This window comes from Penicilliopsis zonata (assembly GCF_001890105.1).
Source record: "Penicilliopsis zonata CBS 506.65 unplaced genomic scaffold ASPZOscaffold_11, whole genome shotgun sequence".
NCBI lineage: Eukaryota > Fungi > Ascomycota > Eurotiomycetes > Eurotiales > Aspergillaceae > Penicilliopsis > Penicilliopsis zonata.
In genome coordinates, this window is record NW_019208920.1 from 735960 (window position 1) to 750802 (window position 14843).

The following is a 14843-nucleotide window of genomic DNA, read 5'->3' on the forward strand; positions in this document are numbered from 1 at the left end:
GTTTGCGGATGAGATCGGTTGGTTCTGCCCTGAAAAAGGAAAATGACAGGTGTTTTTGACATGATCAGGTCTGGTGATACCTAGTTATCTGGTTTTGATCTTGTGTTTCTGTATTGGATCAGCATTTGGTCTTTCTTCTTGACCTTTTTTTGTACAATACCTGAGATAGTGATCCGTAGTTCCAGAATGAAATAACCAGGGTGCCATTTCCCTTTGATTACAGCCATAAAACAAGAAGTTTGGCAGGTGCTCGAGCTGGAGGTGCTGTTGACTGTAGCTGCTTACTAATAAACAGGGGACTCAGACTACTCTATTTAAGGAATAGAACCAAGCTGTCAGTCTGTCGGACTAGCCTCTTCTGTACAAGCGGGATGGCATCCAGTCAATTCACTTGAGGCACGACTTCGAAATACAATTCACACCAATATCTAACAATATGGCTTCTGGGAGCATTTGCGAAGTTTCAGAAAGTTCAAGTGGCATACTAACCAACAGCAGGTCAATGTCGACAAAATCGCATAGTACCCGGTACCCAGAGCTTATAACTGCCATGGGAACTGCAGTGTCTTTTCACTGGGAATGGATACAGTTGAAAAAATATTAATAAATTGATATGTGATTATGCAAGTACCTATCAAAGTTGATCGTTTACTAATACGAAGAGAAAAGCATGTAGTTCATGTCTCCTTACGCTGAGATTGAAGCGACTGAACAGATTTCCCTGGGAAAAGGAGGACACCCAACAATAAGATTGAATCCATCGACTACACAGATGTCAAGGCGACAGACTAGGTGGATGAAATGGATATAGCAGTATTTAATATATCAAGTACTGCCATACTTCAGGGAGTATGCAACCTCAACACAATCAAGACAGATAGATCGCTGACTAAAAAGGTTTAAACAATAGACGAGCTACTTCCCATTCTGTAATGTCTCGACGACCTCCCACTGGTTCAACATTTGCGCACACTCCATAGCTGTACGACCATTTGAATCTTTGATACTCTGGTTGGCTCCCTCGCCGATCAGGTAACGAACTACATCCACTCTGCCAAGCGCAGCTGCTTTGTGGAGAGGTGTCCCGAGACCCATAAACTGGAATAATGCCCGAGAAGGATAATGATTCTCGTACATGGTTGAATTGATAGGTGCTCCTTTTTCGATGAGAAGTTTTAAGACCTCGATGGTCTCCGACTGCCGTTCCATTGCATGATGAAGGAGTTTGCCCTTTTGAACATCTCCACCACGACTGAGAATGAGGCGGATTATAGAAACAGGGGCGTTTTCAACAGCAAAAGAAAATGGGGTAAGATCAATAACGCATTGACGATTGGGGTCAGCTCCATGAGCAAGGAGCCAAGCTGTCATCTCCTCATCTTCAATAGCATACCTGAGCAAATGTTACAATGTTGTCTCTGGTAAATTTTCGAAGATATTGAGGGATCATGAGTCTCACCCTAGCACAGGAGGTTTAAGCTCGCTCAATGGCTGGTTGATGTCCCACCCGTTTTGAAGGAAGATATCCAGAGCATTCTTACCCTTCACTTTGATAGCTTCCAATGCATAGAGCGGATCTATGGGCAAGCCGCGATCAAGAAGCTCTTTTATCAACTGCGCATCGTCTCGTTTGATGGCTTCGATCATTACCGCATTGAAGTCGCATATGTCAAAGTCCCCCGGTGAAGAACTTGCCAAGTCAAGAATCTCCCGGAACTTCTGGTAGTCGCCATTGGCGCAAAAGGCATGCAATTGTTCAAGTGTCGCGGGTAGCGTTCGAGCTGGGACTTGGGGATACTCGCTTGGCTTGACGGGAGGGTAATCTGGTGGAGGCAGGACATTCATGGCGGATTAAATCAAAATTTGTACACGCAAGCTATTTTAGTGAATGATTTCTTATGCTTCTAGAGGGTTAGCCTCTAAATTGTAATAAAAAGAAGGCAGATGAGGTCATTTGCAGTAGTGTTGTAATATGATTAATAGAATAATTCACTACGACAGAGTATGTGACAGTGTGATAAGTCATGCAGGAGGCCTATAAATGCCCATGAAACCCAGTCTGGGCGCGCTTTGGTTTATGATCCAAAGCCAAGAACCAGATACGTTCTTATTATTCATGGTCAATTAGTATTCACAACAAACACAATAACTACAATTTGCGCTTGACACTCTGGTCTATATGTATTTCGAAGAAAGAGATCCTTGAAGTCGATGGAGAGACGGCCTAGATTGGTGGTGTGAATATTAGTCTGGCCAGCCTCTTATGAGAGTACCCATATCATAGATAAACCCCCCATTTCTCAAAGGTAATCTCCTTGCGTTTGATAAATATCAAGTGTAAGGATAATCTACACGTCCCCGGGAGCTGTGATTCTGACTGCCACCACCGAACGTCAATGACCGGTTTCCGGAGAAAAAAAGCAGTGACTCGGAAAGATTTGTAGTCCGAAGAGAATTTCTTTGAAAACCTGATTGAATCCCTCTAAGGGTCTTTGCGCTATAGCGGGTGCATTGTACATGACATCGTAAACACTGTGGGGTCTTTGACCAAGTTACATCAGTTCAACTCATTGTAATATCAGTAGTGATATAGATACTCACCTCTTGTCTGCCTCCACGACCGCAAAGGCTGTACCAACAGAGCATCTGGGACTTTTAACGCAGGTGCAGACAGCAGAAAGAATCTGCAACAACCGGGTCAGTTATAGCGGCAGGATAATGGAAGGATTAACTCTCACAATTTTCTGGTGGCAGGGAAACCAACCCATGTGCCCTCGAGAGCGAAAGAGCTATAGAACGTACAGAGTGAGTTATTGATACCACCAGTCATTCGGGGCCGCCTTAGGTCGATAGGAATCGGGGAGATCTCTGGTCTGAATGATCCGTTGATAATCTGATAGACAGAAAGAAGGAGCAACCTGGTTTCGGAGTCGAAATGAATGAAGACTAGCCTGCACTCCAGAGCCAGGTCATAAAGTTCCAAAAGTTCTGGTATTGGTAATAGGGGTAAATGTGGGCGACTTCGATCGCTTCAGCGAGCTGCGATTGACCTGGCTTGATAACAGGATAGTACAGCCATCACGCGACAATATGGAATAAACTTGGTTGCGAATAGCCATGAGTACTTATAAAAAAAAGACTTGTGGGTGAGTATAAATAGAAGTAGAGTATATATAGAAGATATGGAGAGAGGAACAAGTTGGGGGAGAGAAGGAGATTTATATACCACAGACGGCAGATGACCTCTTTGTCAGACAATGGCTGCATGCATATCAAGAAGAAATCTTTAATAAGCACTAGTATAAAGGGAGCAGTGAATAGTGACTACAAGTTTTATAAAAGTATAAGCAGAAGCATAGAATCAGCTAAAGACAGCTTAATAAATCTGCTTTCTAGCATTAATTTTCTTTTTCAAGGCTCCATTGTTAATCAAGCCCTGGGAATAACTTCATTTTAATTTCATTCATGCATATTGCTTATAGAACCTGTTTTTAATAGTGTTGTTCATCATGATTCTTATGTCTGAGCATCAATGCTGTGTCAAACGCTGCATCTATTTGTGGGCTATAGAAACCAGTCAGCCAGTAGGTAATAAAAGTAGGGAGATATGATTTCTTCTACTTACGAATTCCCTCCTCGGGCTTGGGCTCAATGCCGACAACCTCAGCTGCCGGCTTGTTATCGTGGGCGGTCTTGTCGTCCTTCATGAAGGGGAAGGCCAGGACCTCCTTGATGCTGTAGTTGTCCGTGAGGAACATGACGAGACGGTCGATACCCATACCCCAGCCGCCGGTCGGGGGGAGACCGTACTCCAGACTCGTGCAGAAGTTCTCGTCGATGAGCTGTGCCTCGTCATCACCCTGCTCCTTCTGGCGAGCCTGCTCCTCGAAGCGCAGGCGCTGGTCGAAGGGATCGTTCAACTCGGTGTAGGCGTTGACGATCTCCTTCTTGCAGACAAAGGCCTCGAAGCGCTCGCACAGACCGACGTTCTGGCGGTGGTACTTGGCCAGGGGGGACATCATCTGCGGGTGACCGGTGATGAAGGTGGGGTTGACGCAGGTCTCCTCGATGAACTCACCGACCAGCTTGTCGAGCATGCGGGCGTTGGTCATCGGCGGGGAGCACTCGACGCCCGTCTTCTTCAGCACGCGCTTCAAGAACTCGTTGGTCTCCGCGGTATGCAGCTGGTCGCCCGGCGGGAACTTCTCGCCGGTCGCCTCCTCCAGAGCGGGGATCATCTCCACGCGCCTCCAGGGAGCCTTCCAGTTCACGTTGTAGACCTCGCCCGTCTGGGTGTGGAAGGTGGTTTCGTAGCCGCCAGTGATGTGCTTGACGAGTCCCGAGACCAGCTCCTCGGTCAGGTTCATGACATCATAAACGTCGGCGTAGGCCCAGTAGAACTCGCAGGTGGTGAACTCCGGGTTGTGGGTCAGGTCGATACCCTCGTTACGGAACTGGCGGCCCAGCTCGTACACACGCTCAAGGCCACCGACAATCAGCATCTTCAGGTACAGCTCGGGAGCGACACGCATGAAGAGGTTCATGTCCAGGTCGTTGTGGTGGGTCACAAAGGGCTTCGCGGTGGCACCGCCCGCAATCGCGTTCATCATGGGCGTCTCCACCTCGACGAAGTCACGGTTGTCCAGGAAATCACGCACGTACTTGACAATCTTGGAGCGGGTGACGAAGACGTTGCGCGAGCGGTCGTTCATGATCAGGTCGAGGTAGCGCTGGCGGAAGCGCTGCTCCTTGTCCTGGAAGCCAAAGTGCTCCGTGGGGATGGCATGCAGGCACGGCGCCAGCAGGACAACCTCTGTGGCAAAGATGGACAGCTCTCCGTCGGCTCTGTTCTTGGGGTTACTGCGGCCGGGGAAGCCGACAATACCGACAATATCGCCTCGTCGGAGGTTCTCGTGCTGGGCTTCAAAATCGACGTCGCCCTTGACGTTCTGCGCCTGGCACACGACCTGGACCTTGACACCCTCCGCCCGGATATCGTAGAAAATCAGCTTGGCACCGGAGGAGCGCTTGGTGTAGACTCTGCCGGCAATGCTGACGCTGACCTCGGGCTTGGTCTCGCCCTTAGCGAGGCTCTCATACTCCTTCAGGTATTCACGCAGGTCGGCCGTCACCTGGAACTTGTGAGGATACGGATCGGGCTGCTTGGTGCTGCGGAGCTTGTTGATTCGATTGCTGCGGATCTCAAAGTATTGCTAGAAAAGAAGGAGAGTTAATAAGACATACCAACGCCATGAAAAAAAACAACAACAACCACAACCACAACCACAACCACAACACATTACTCACGTTGGGGGTAAGGTTCGCCTCCTCCTCTTCAGCAGAGACCTTCTTCTCCGCCTTGGCCGGCGCAGCAGCCTCCTTCTCCTTCTTCTTGGCCTCCTTCTCACGCTGCTTCTGGCGGCGCTTCAGCTCGCTCTTGGAGACTTTCTCGCCCGTGACCTCATCGAGCAAAAGATTGGCCATGGAGGCCTCGGCATCCTGAACTGCGTTGTCGGCCATTGTGTGTGCTTGCAATCGACCGGTTCGCCTGTTGTAGATGGTCTGATGAGGGGTTGGAGTTCCGGAATTATCTTCAAGAAGAAAGAGAGTGCTTGGTGGGTACGACTACGGGAGTCTCTGCTCGAAATTTCGGGTTTGACTCATCTGAACTCCTAACAACCACCAGCACCACCGAACTGGCTCCTGAAACCCTTGCCAAGCGGCAAATTCTACGCCCAATGCCACCTGATTGACTCGGAGAATCTCTTTTCTATTCTTTTCATTCCTATTGTCCTGTCTTTCTCCCTCCCAAATGCTCTCTCGGTGCTGATTTTCTCAAATGGGGCTTAGGGCATAGGGCAGCAAGGTGGGGGGGGCTTTTTACCCCGCCTCGGCCGCTTTCGTTCGTGATAAAGAGATAAACAGCAGAGCTATATGGAAAATAGAAGAAGAAGAAGAAGAAGAAGAAGAAGAAGAAGAAGACGAAGCTGATATTATGTAGCTGTCCTTGTGGCAATGAGGATTTAATATTCTCTTGCCGAACTAATTGTTGATGGCAGATCCAAATAATCAGAGCAAAAAAAATCGTACAGATCCCAGGAACACAGCAAGAACAACCAAACCCAACCTTGACCACCAGCAGTGGAAACCTTTTAACCAGTCAAGTCCTAATCAGTAATAACTCAAACTGTCACTCGCGGAAATCCATGTCGGGAAACGTTCCGTCTTCGTCGGCAGCTTGTGCTTTCATAAGCCGATGAATGGTATCCTCCCTATCACTCATTTCATCGTCGTCGTGCTTCTTAGCCGTCGCGAGCCATTCCTGGGCCTTTGTTATTTTCTCTTTTTCTTTGAGGAGGTTCTGGCGTCGGCGTTGGCGTTCGGGGTCCTCGGCCATCAATTCTAGACATCGTTCCATTGCTATCAAGGTTAGCATCGTCATCAAAAACCGTACGGCTTCGTTCTCTCCTCCTACCGTTATTCTCAAAAATCCCGAGCTCTTTTTCGATGACCGTAATAAGCTCCTCACGACATTTGGAAAACAGTTTGGTATGCACGCTCTGGCAAATCGAATCGACGAAGCGGGAACTGGCGATCTCATAGTACCCGCGAGTGGTCTAGAGTGATGTCAGCCAGGCTTCCTGTTTGAATCTGTAAACGAAAGAGAAGCACGACTTACAGCCATCATCTTGACTTCTTGGGCAAACATGTCGGGACCCAACTCCGCATCCGTCAATTTCTTCATTTCGGCTTCGCGTCTCGGATTATCAGCGGCGTATTTGCCTTGCATTTCAATATACTTGTTAGCTCTGGCTAGATGGCGCCGGTTCCAAAGATAGCTGTAGGCGGCCCGAGTGGCTGTCTCGAGAGCCGAAGTTGCCATGGTGAAGGGTTTGTGGCACTCGATCTTGTAGTTTTCTTGCGCATGCAACAGGTGGTCCTTGCGAAGCTTCTGCAGGTACTTTTCAATGATAAGTTTCAGCTCCCGGTAGAGACTAGTCTGATGGTAATCTCTGAAGACTTCGTCGATCTGCTTCATCAGCATATTTAGGACAAGCTTGTGGCTAGCACCGAGAAACGCAAGCATGGGTTTATCCCAATGTTTGACGCTCATCTGGTTCATGATTTCGATGGCCTTGGGGTCCGTCTGGTCTGGGATTCCGGCACGGTAGGAGTCCTCGTTGATTTCGCGAATCTCCTCCCATTGAAACATCTTGGCCGGTTTGTCGAACTGGGTGAAATGAGCGGTCACATAGCCCGTTTCCTTGCTCTGTCCATTGGTAGTACCAGCTGTTACGGGAGGAGCAGGTGCAGGCGTGTTACAGTCGCCTGGCGTCTTGCGTTTCACTGCGCGATGGACTGTAACCTCACAGTCTGAATCCCCTTCTTCTTGGTCGACTTTGAGCATCTTCAAGTCCCCTTGCGCCAGGAGCTGAACGGTAGGTCTTGTCTTCGAGAGAGACCGTTTGAAGTCCATCGCAGTATGTCCCCAGATCTTCTGCAGCGGATACTTGGCTGAGCCTCCATTGATATGAGCACGGATCTCGTCCTTCAAATGGTTAAGCTTTTGACAGAGGATGTAGGTAATATTGGCTTCAGGTGGGTCGGGAAGAGTCTGGAGCTCGGCATTGATGCTATCGGCTCTCTCGTCGATCTGTTGGATTATTCTAGGCAAACATCCCTGGATCTGTTCCAGAAGGAGACAGGATAGCGCCGTCTGCAGCTGTCTGGTTCCAAACCTGCCCTGATGGTTGACAAGATCCGTCGACCAAGGGTGGGAAGAGAAGAATTCAGTCTCTTCCTCACGAGCTTGATGATGATCGATTGCAGGGTTGGGGTTATTCCTGACAACATAGTACCCGTGTCCGAGAGCAAATTTGTCGCCGCTCAGTATTTCCATCCACTGCATGAAGGATTCGCCTGACTGTGTTCGATCTGGCTTGGTAAGGACACCAAGGGTCCGGGTCTTGGCCCCACGGATATCACGAATAAGGCGTGCTGCACTGGAGTTTGTGGCATCATCGGTCATGGGCAGAGTCAGCAGGACAATGCAATTATCTTGGGAAATGTAGTCTTTCACTAGATTCTCGACCAGAGAGACCAGGTAGCGTTCTTCATCGAATTCGGCTTGGCTAATAACTCCTGGGAGATCGTAAAAGGAGAGATTTGGAAACCCAGGCGCTGAAATATCGAGCCGTACGATGTTGGGCGAAAACTTGACTTGATAATACTGCGGATCGGTGCCTTGATTCTGTCCTGGCACGTACTCGAGCTGAGGACGGCTGGGGTTGAGAATCGCGAGTTGAGCCCATTTGATGGCCTCCTGGAGCTGGTCCCTTTGCGTCAAGGTCATGAAAGGCTCATCTTCCTGGTCTTGCTCTATCCAAGGGCCCAGAGGATGGGTTTTCTTGGGGAGCTTTATTTTGCGGTTGCCATCGAACATGTACTTGCGTGAAATGATAATACGGCAGGTCCATGGCTGGTTAGCGTCGCTCTCTGACAGATTGATCTCCATGGGACATCGCGTGCAAGTTCCGGCACTCCTAGGCACCTGGATCTCGCTCATTCCCTCGATCAGGGAGCTCTTGCCGGTCGACTGGTCCCCCACGACGCAAATCTTGGGGAGGGCTATCTTGCTGTCTTCTATACCGAGATGGCGGAGATCTTGAATTTTCTTCACGAGGGTTTTCATGTCTTGTGAGATGATGTCCAAAGATTCATTTGTCGGGCCGTGGCCAGGATTGACGGCGCCAGAGGGAGAGCCGGGCATCGTGGCTATGACATCTGTTCGTCATGTTTTGCCCTGTTGAGCAAGAGGCCAGATAGAAAGGTACTTACTGGGAGACTGAGACGGCCTGTCCGGATCATTCTTGACCTCTGGGTTTAGTATCGAAGAGAGCATGGTTGCCGTATGTCTTGTCAAGCAACTGGTAAGAGAAGATGAGCTCAAGGCGAGGGTGGCACAGAATAAGAATCAGCAGGAGTGAGTGTTGAGAGAGGAGAAGAAGAATAAGAAGAAGAAGAAGAGCTCAAATAGAATATAATACAAAATAAAAACTGGTAGAATGAGAGTGTTGAAAGAGAAGAGCGATTAGGAAGTGACATGAAAGAGTGAAGACCCCCAGTGAATCCAGGCTGTGAGAGTCCCCTCCAGACTAAACATCTAGATGAGAACAAACAAAAGAGAAAACCAGGGTGCCTTTGAAGGTTATTTATAAAAGGAGCCATAGATAAAAGAGGTCAGTTCTCTTTTTCAGCAGTTTATCCAGCAGTCTTGATGTGTTTTCTGGTTGTAAGAGCAGCCAAAGTCGTGTCGACGTCTCTCACAAATTCGCTGAGGCATATACAAGACTTTGTGGACGAGTCCAAGAGGCACTCCATCTCGAACATATCATTTTACTATGAATCTAGTATTTCTAAAAGATTTAGCAGCTCAGTAATTGGTTTGAACAAATCACCAGAATACTACTAAGAAAAATTAAAACCTGGTCGTTTTTTGGAGCTTGAAGGGACCCTGCATAAGAGCAGAGCTGCCCAGACACGCTAGAAGTTTGGAATCAAAGACAATACTCTGAGTCCTCAGTCAAGAAACAATAGTAATGATAGGAACTATTAATTTTAAGCTCTCCCACTGTAAATGTTGAGTCGTTCTCGGTTTTTTCATATTCGTTGTTGTTCAGTTGTCCGCAAGCGGTCGAAACTAGCCTGGACTCTTTAGACTGCGTGGCCCAAACATTCAAAAACAACCCAACGAACTCAACTCTCGAGTGCAGACACCATCAGGATTACACTTCTTGGGCTTTCTGGATCCTGTTTCAGATATAAATAAAGACATACTCCACATCTGTCATTTGCAACACTGCCCACCCCTTGCCTGTGAATCGCCTCAACGCCTCAACGCCTCTTCTACCCTCGCCTGACGTACCCCTCCGACTCCATGCTGCAAGTCCCGCATCGAGAACACAACACCATGGCCTCGACAAAGGCTGTGATCTTGGTACGCGCTCTGGTGCAAAAATTTAAATGATGTCTGTCGACTGATTGCAGGATGTCAGGTTGGCGGTCCTTCGCGAGGAACCCGATTCAGGCCTTTGTCCTTGGATGTCCCCAAGGTGAGTGTTTCCTGGTGGCTATATCTTTTTTTTGGCCAATTTCTATTTGGATTGGGGGTCTGTTAGGTTGGCTAACAGTGAATAAATTTCTAGCCCCTGTTCGAAGTCGCCGGCCATCCGATCATCTACCACTGCCTCAAGGCCCTGGCCAAGGTCTCCGATCTCCGCGAAGTGATTTTGGTCGGATACTACGACGAAACGGTCTTCCGCGACTTCATCAAGGACTCGTCCAAGGAGTTCCCACAATTCCGCATCCAGTACCTGCGGGAATACACTGCTCTGGGCACTGCGGGGGGTCTGTACCATTTCCGCGATGCCATTCTCAAAGGCAAGCCCGAGCGCTTCTTCGTCCTGAACGCGGACGTCTGCTGCTCGTTCCCGCTCGGGGAAATGCTGAAGCTGTTTGAGGAGAAGGACGCCGAGGCTGTTATTCTTGGAACACGTGTGAGCAACGAGGCGGCCACCAACTTTGGCTGCATCGTGTCCGACTCGCACACGAAGCGGGTGCTGCACTACGTCGAGAAGCCCGAGTCGCACATCTCCAACCTGATCAACTGCGGCGTCTACCTCTTCGCGACCGAGTGCATCTTCCCTTCGATCCGTAGCGCCATCAAGCGGCGCACCGCCCGCCCGCGCATCCTGTCGTACCCCTCGTCCGACAACCTGGACTCGTCGTTTGTTGCAGCCGACGACGACGACGCAGAGAAAACCGAGACCCTCCGCCTGGAACAGGACATCCTGTCCGATCTGGCGGACAGCAACCGCTTTTTCGTCCACGAGACCAAGGACTTCTGGCGCCAGATCAAGACGGCCGGGTCTGCCGTGCCCGCCAACGCGCTGTACCTGCAAAAGGCCTTCCAGGCGCAGTCCGAGGAGCTGACCCCGCCTTCCGCTACGATTGTACCCCCCGTGTTCATCCACCCGTCAGCAACGGTCGACCCGACCGCCAAGCTCGGCCCCAACGTGTCGATTGGCCCGCGCGCGGTGGTGGGCGCCGGCGCCCGCATCAAGGACGCGATCGTGCTCGAGGACGCGGAGATCAAGCACGACGCGTGCGTGTTGCATTCGATCATCGGCTGGAGCAGCCGTGTCGGTGCCTGGGCCCGCGTCGAGGGCACCCCGATCCCCGTGGCTAGCCACTCGACTTCTATTGTCAAGCAAGGAGTCAAGGTCCAGAGCATCACCATCCTGGGTAAGGAGTGTGGCGTCGGTGATGAGGTGCGTGTACAGAACTGCGTCTGTCTACCCTACAAAGAGCTCAAACGGGTAAGTTTTCCCTCTTCTGTTTTTTATGTTTTTCAGACTGACGGATTAGGACGTCGCCAACGAGGTCATCATGTAAAATTGAGGCTGATTGTACTCTCCAATCTATCTACTGCAGTCTAGCGTTTAATACATGAATTCCAATATGTCCCCATCTGCAGTAAAGCAACGCTCCCATATTTAACCAAACCCACGGATAATACAGTTATAGTGGATGTCATCAATGTAAACAAAATACCGAACTTGAGCAAGAAATTATATTCCAAAATAGAAAAAAAAAAGCCCGTACAATGTACAATATTCAACGGTACGCGCCCGGGTCGTATCTGGTATGCCCCATTCCACGATCCGAGTAATACGGGTTCCCGACATCTGAATCTTCCGAGAGGGTACGAGCGTGCCCGCCCCTTCCCGGCGCCGGGACAGCATGGTAAATGTCATCGTCGTTGTCGTCCATATGGGCGCTGAACGGGTGGTGTTCGTCGGTCGAATAGCCGCCACCAGCAGGAGTAGTAACGTGGTTATTTGGATCGAAAGGAGAAGACAAGGCACTGCTGCTCCGGTCGTGGAGTTTGGCGTTCCCAGCTCCTATACCGGAGAGCATATGATGCGATTCCGACACGGCCATGGGATCATAGTTCCCCAGACGGGTTTGGCGAATCCGCACGACGATATCCAGCGCGATGGAAGCGATGTAGGACGCCACGCCGAGCGCGGTGAAGGCGAAAAGAGCCTTGTAGGTTCTGCAGACTGAGATTCCGCTCGAGGTCGCCCAGTAGGTGGCTGTGCAGGTTGTCAGGATGGTGTGGGACATGCACCAGGCTAGCAGGCCGAGGGAGATGGCCCAAAGCACGAGCAGGATGCCGTTCAGGCCCATCGAGAGGCGGGGGGAGAGGCCATAGAAGCAGTGGACGATTGTTGTCAGGATGAGGTTCACTAGGGAGAGGACGGCGGATATAATAAGCTGGTTCGTTAGGTTACTGCACTTTTTCGCCATTGATAGAGATACCTCCCAAATAACTGTCATTATGGAACTTACTATTAAGAACGCCCAGGGGAACTTGTATCCACTGGAGTGTAGATGGTAGGCAAAGTCGGCCAGGATAATTGCCACAGTCAGCGAGGAGACGAAGATGACCAGGCGGAGAAGATGGAAGGGAAGCGGTGGATATAACGACGGCTTGACGGATGTGCGCATTTTGAAGTGAAGTATAACCACTAGGCAACCACCTGGGAGAGTATAGAAACTGCAAGTGTACAGCGGTGGTATAAACGATAGTATAGTGACTCCTCAAGTCATTCAAAAGGATACCGAGAAATTTCCTCCAAGAAGATGAGATGAAACAGATGATAAACAAGCTGAAAGTCAAAAACAACCTGGATAAGACGTCAGTTGTTGTTGTGTTGCTGATGCGGCTAAAGAGCAGTGCCACAGCTCCACATTCTATTATTATCTTGAGGCCTGATGGAGTATGTAGTACAGAGTACACAAAATAGTACTATTCTGGTCTTCAGGTTTGAATTATCTGGAGTACTATCCTGCTCTAATTGATTATCTAAAAAAAAAAAAAAAAAGATACAGAGGCTGTCTAGGTTCATAGGCAGTTACCTGTAGTGTTTGTTGTGCGGTCGGTATTCCTGGAATGTACCAACTTATCCACTGCTGATCCTCAATAATCACTAGGCCTTCTTAGGCAGTATTGATGAACAGCCCTGCTGGAGCACAAATAGTACGGGATACTCTGTACTGTCTAAAAGTGGGAAGTAATAATCGCCTCTTTCTACTTTGACTGCCTCGTTTTATGACTGTCCCGTTGTTGGTAGGCTTCGTCCGGGCCGTACAGCATGCGATACAGCGGCAGACAACGTGCTCTTCCCGGTCTGGTCGTTGTCTCTCCAGGTTATTTATTGATTTAAATCAGTTTCTGTTTGAAAGAGCTGGCCAGCTCCGGGAGGAGGCCCTCATCAGGGATGAGGGACAAGTCGTGCGTGTAGCCAGCCGGATACGGTCGCACCGCACTTGGGCGGTCGAAGGTGCGCGTTATGGTACCAATCTAGAGCATACTAATCAATAAAAAGGGGGGCATGATTCGGTATACCTAGTACCTACCTGGATGTGGGAGTGTGCTAGCCACACTTGCTTCCCGATCGGAGTGTTTTCGAGTTGATCTTAGGATGATGAGATGGGTGGTGGGATCTTCTCGTCCACCACACCCTGCTGGGGGATGCTCGTGCCCTTCGCCGTGGCTGACACCCATTCCTGTGCGCCATGCGTATACCAACAAGCATTTACATATATCCTGGCCAACTGGTGGTCACAGCAGTGACAGAACCACCATCACGATTCCCCATCCGACGGGGGAAAGCCAAGACACAAACATCGCTCCGAGCATTCTTCCCTTACTTTGGGGAAGAGCTGAGATCCGAGGTGTCGACCTTCCTTTTCTTTCTCGCCGGCATTGAGGGAGAGCTCTCCGTATGAGAAGCAGCTGTGCTGGCTCCGGCTTCAGACGTGTTGAGGGGTGCTGATGGGTTCTTGCCGGGACTGCTCTGCGCTGATCCTGCTGCACGGGGCCGCAGGCCTGCTGGCCATGTTCGTCGAGTTCATTTGAAGATAATATAGATAATAGGTATAGATCTTGTGAGGCGCGGCAGAAGAAGAGACAACCTGAGATGGATGTTGACGTCTATATTTCCTGAATGCAAGTCGCAGGTTGCAATCCGCGTCTGGTTGTTGTCCCTCGACCTTTCTAGAGCTCTTGGTGAATGATAGAGATAAAAAATTATTTTAGTTGCCTACTCAAGTCTTTGAATGGCCTATATTTATAGGAATAAGTGCTATTCAGCCAGACTCCCCCATAACTCCTTCTGATATTCAATGATAAGGGGACCATTGGTATTAACATTATAATCATCTAGAAGTATAGAATTGAACCTTGATTAGTAGGAACACTTGCTTGCAACCTCAAATGACAGGTGGAAAAGAGTGAAAGAAGATATTCGGCCATGATGGCGTCACTATCCTGGACTGGTCAGACTATAGTTATAGAGATAGAGCCTAAAGGTTAAACGGACGGCGGACAAATAGTAACTATGGACTATAACTTGCCCCTGGACTTACAGCACTGATAACAATAGCAGACAACATGTTTTTGGCGCGGTTTGGCCCTCCTGCCTTCGAGGCTGTCGACCAATATCAGCTTGAATAAGCATTCACTGCCATTCAACGTGTACAGTACTCACAAAACACGGGAGGAATCTAGGCCGACAGGCGACCAGAGAAGATGAAGAGATATCCCGATGGCCCACCAGAAAGTGCACATGCTAAATGGAGCAGCCAGTCAACCTAATACTGAAATTAACAAGTCCATGGTTTCGGCGGATTTTCTCCAGTGACCAAGGGGTTACTGAGAGCCCCCCTGGATTCCTCCGAAGAAGGCAGGAGGAAGGAATTGAGATAGTGAGTGG

General features: G+C 49.5%; 5 protein-coding genes across 5 annotated transcripts; 1 reads left to right on the plus strand and 4 right to left on the minus strand.

Moving 5' to 3' along the window:
- Window positions 1-915: 915 nt before the first annotated feature.
- Window positions 916-1845, minus strand: ASPZODRAFT_17692 (hypothetical protein; the record flags this gene model as incomplete). The annotated part of the gene is made up of 2 exons (XM_022727075.1): window positions 916-1393; window positions 1460-1845. The coding sequence occupies 2 exons, from the start codon at window positions 1843-1845 to the stop codon at window positions 916-918; spliced, it is 864 nt and encodes a 287-aa protein (XP_022579985.1).
- Window positions 1846-3232: 1387 nt separating this feature from the next.
- ASPZODRAFT_134135 (hypothetical protein) lies at window positions 3233-5810 on the minus strand. The gene is made up of 3 exons (XM_022723443.1): window positions 5308-5810; window positions 3626-5213; window positions 3233-3564 (listed from the first exon to the last, which is right to left on the minus strand). Exons 1-3 carry the CDS (start codon window positions 5518-5520, stop codon window positions 3554-3556), a joined length of 1812 nt encoding a protein of 603 aa, XP_022579986.1. The 5' UTR covers window positions 5521-5810; the 3' UTR covers window positions 3233-3553.
- A 71-nt stretch (window positions 5811-5881) lies between these two features.
- On the minus strand, window positions 5882-8770 carry ASPZODRAFT_99591 (hypothetical protein; the record flags this gene model as incomplete). Its single annotated transcript, XM_022730615.1, has 3 exons — window positions 5882-6420; window positions 6476-6617; window positions 6680-8770. The coding sequence occupies 3 exons, from the start codon at window positions 8768-8770 to the stop codon at window positions 6191-6193; spliced, it is 2463 nt and encodes an 820-aa protein (XP_022579987.1). The 3' UTR covers window positions 5882-6190.
- A 1167-nt stretch (window positions 8771-9937) lies between these two features.
- On the plus strand, window positions 9938-11454 carry ASPZODRAFT_69802 (hypothetical protein; the record flags this gene model as incomplete). Its single annotated transcript, XM_022729606.1, has 4 exons — window positions 9938-9997; window positions 10056-10112; window positions 10206-11378; window positions 11428-11454. The coding sequence occupies 4 exons, from the start codon at window positions 9938-9940 to the stop codon at window positions 11452-11454; spliced, it is 1317 nt and encodes a 438-aa protein (XP_022579988.1).
- A 222-nt stretch (window positions 11455-11676) lies between these two features.
- ASPZODRAFT_99595 (hypothetical protein) lies at window positions 11677-12740 on the minus strand (the record flags this gene model as incomplete). Its single annotated transcript, XM_022730616.1, has 2 exons — window positions 12415-12740; window positions 11677-12339 (listed from the first exon to the last, which is right to left on the minus strand). The coding sequence occupies exons 1-2, from the start codon at window positions 12571-12573 to the stop codon at window positions 11677-11679; spliced, it is 822 nt and encodes a 273-aa protein (XP_022579989.1). The 5' UTR covers window positions 12574-12740.
- Window positions 12741-14843: the final 2103 nt, after the last annotated feature.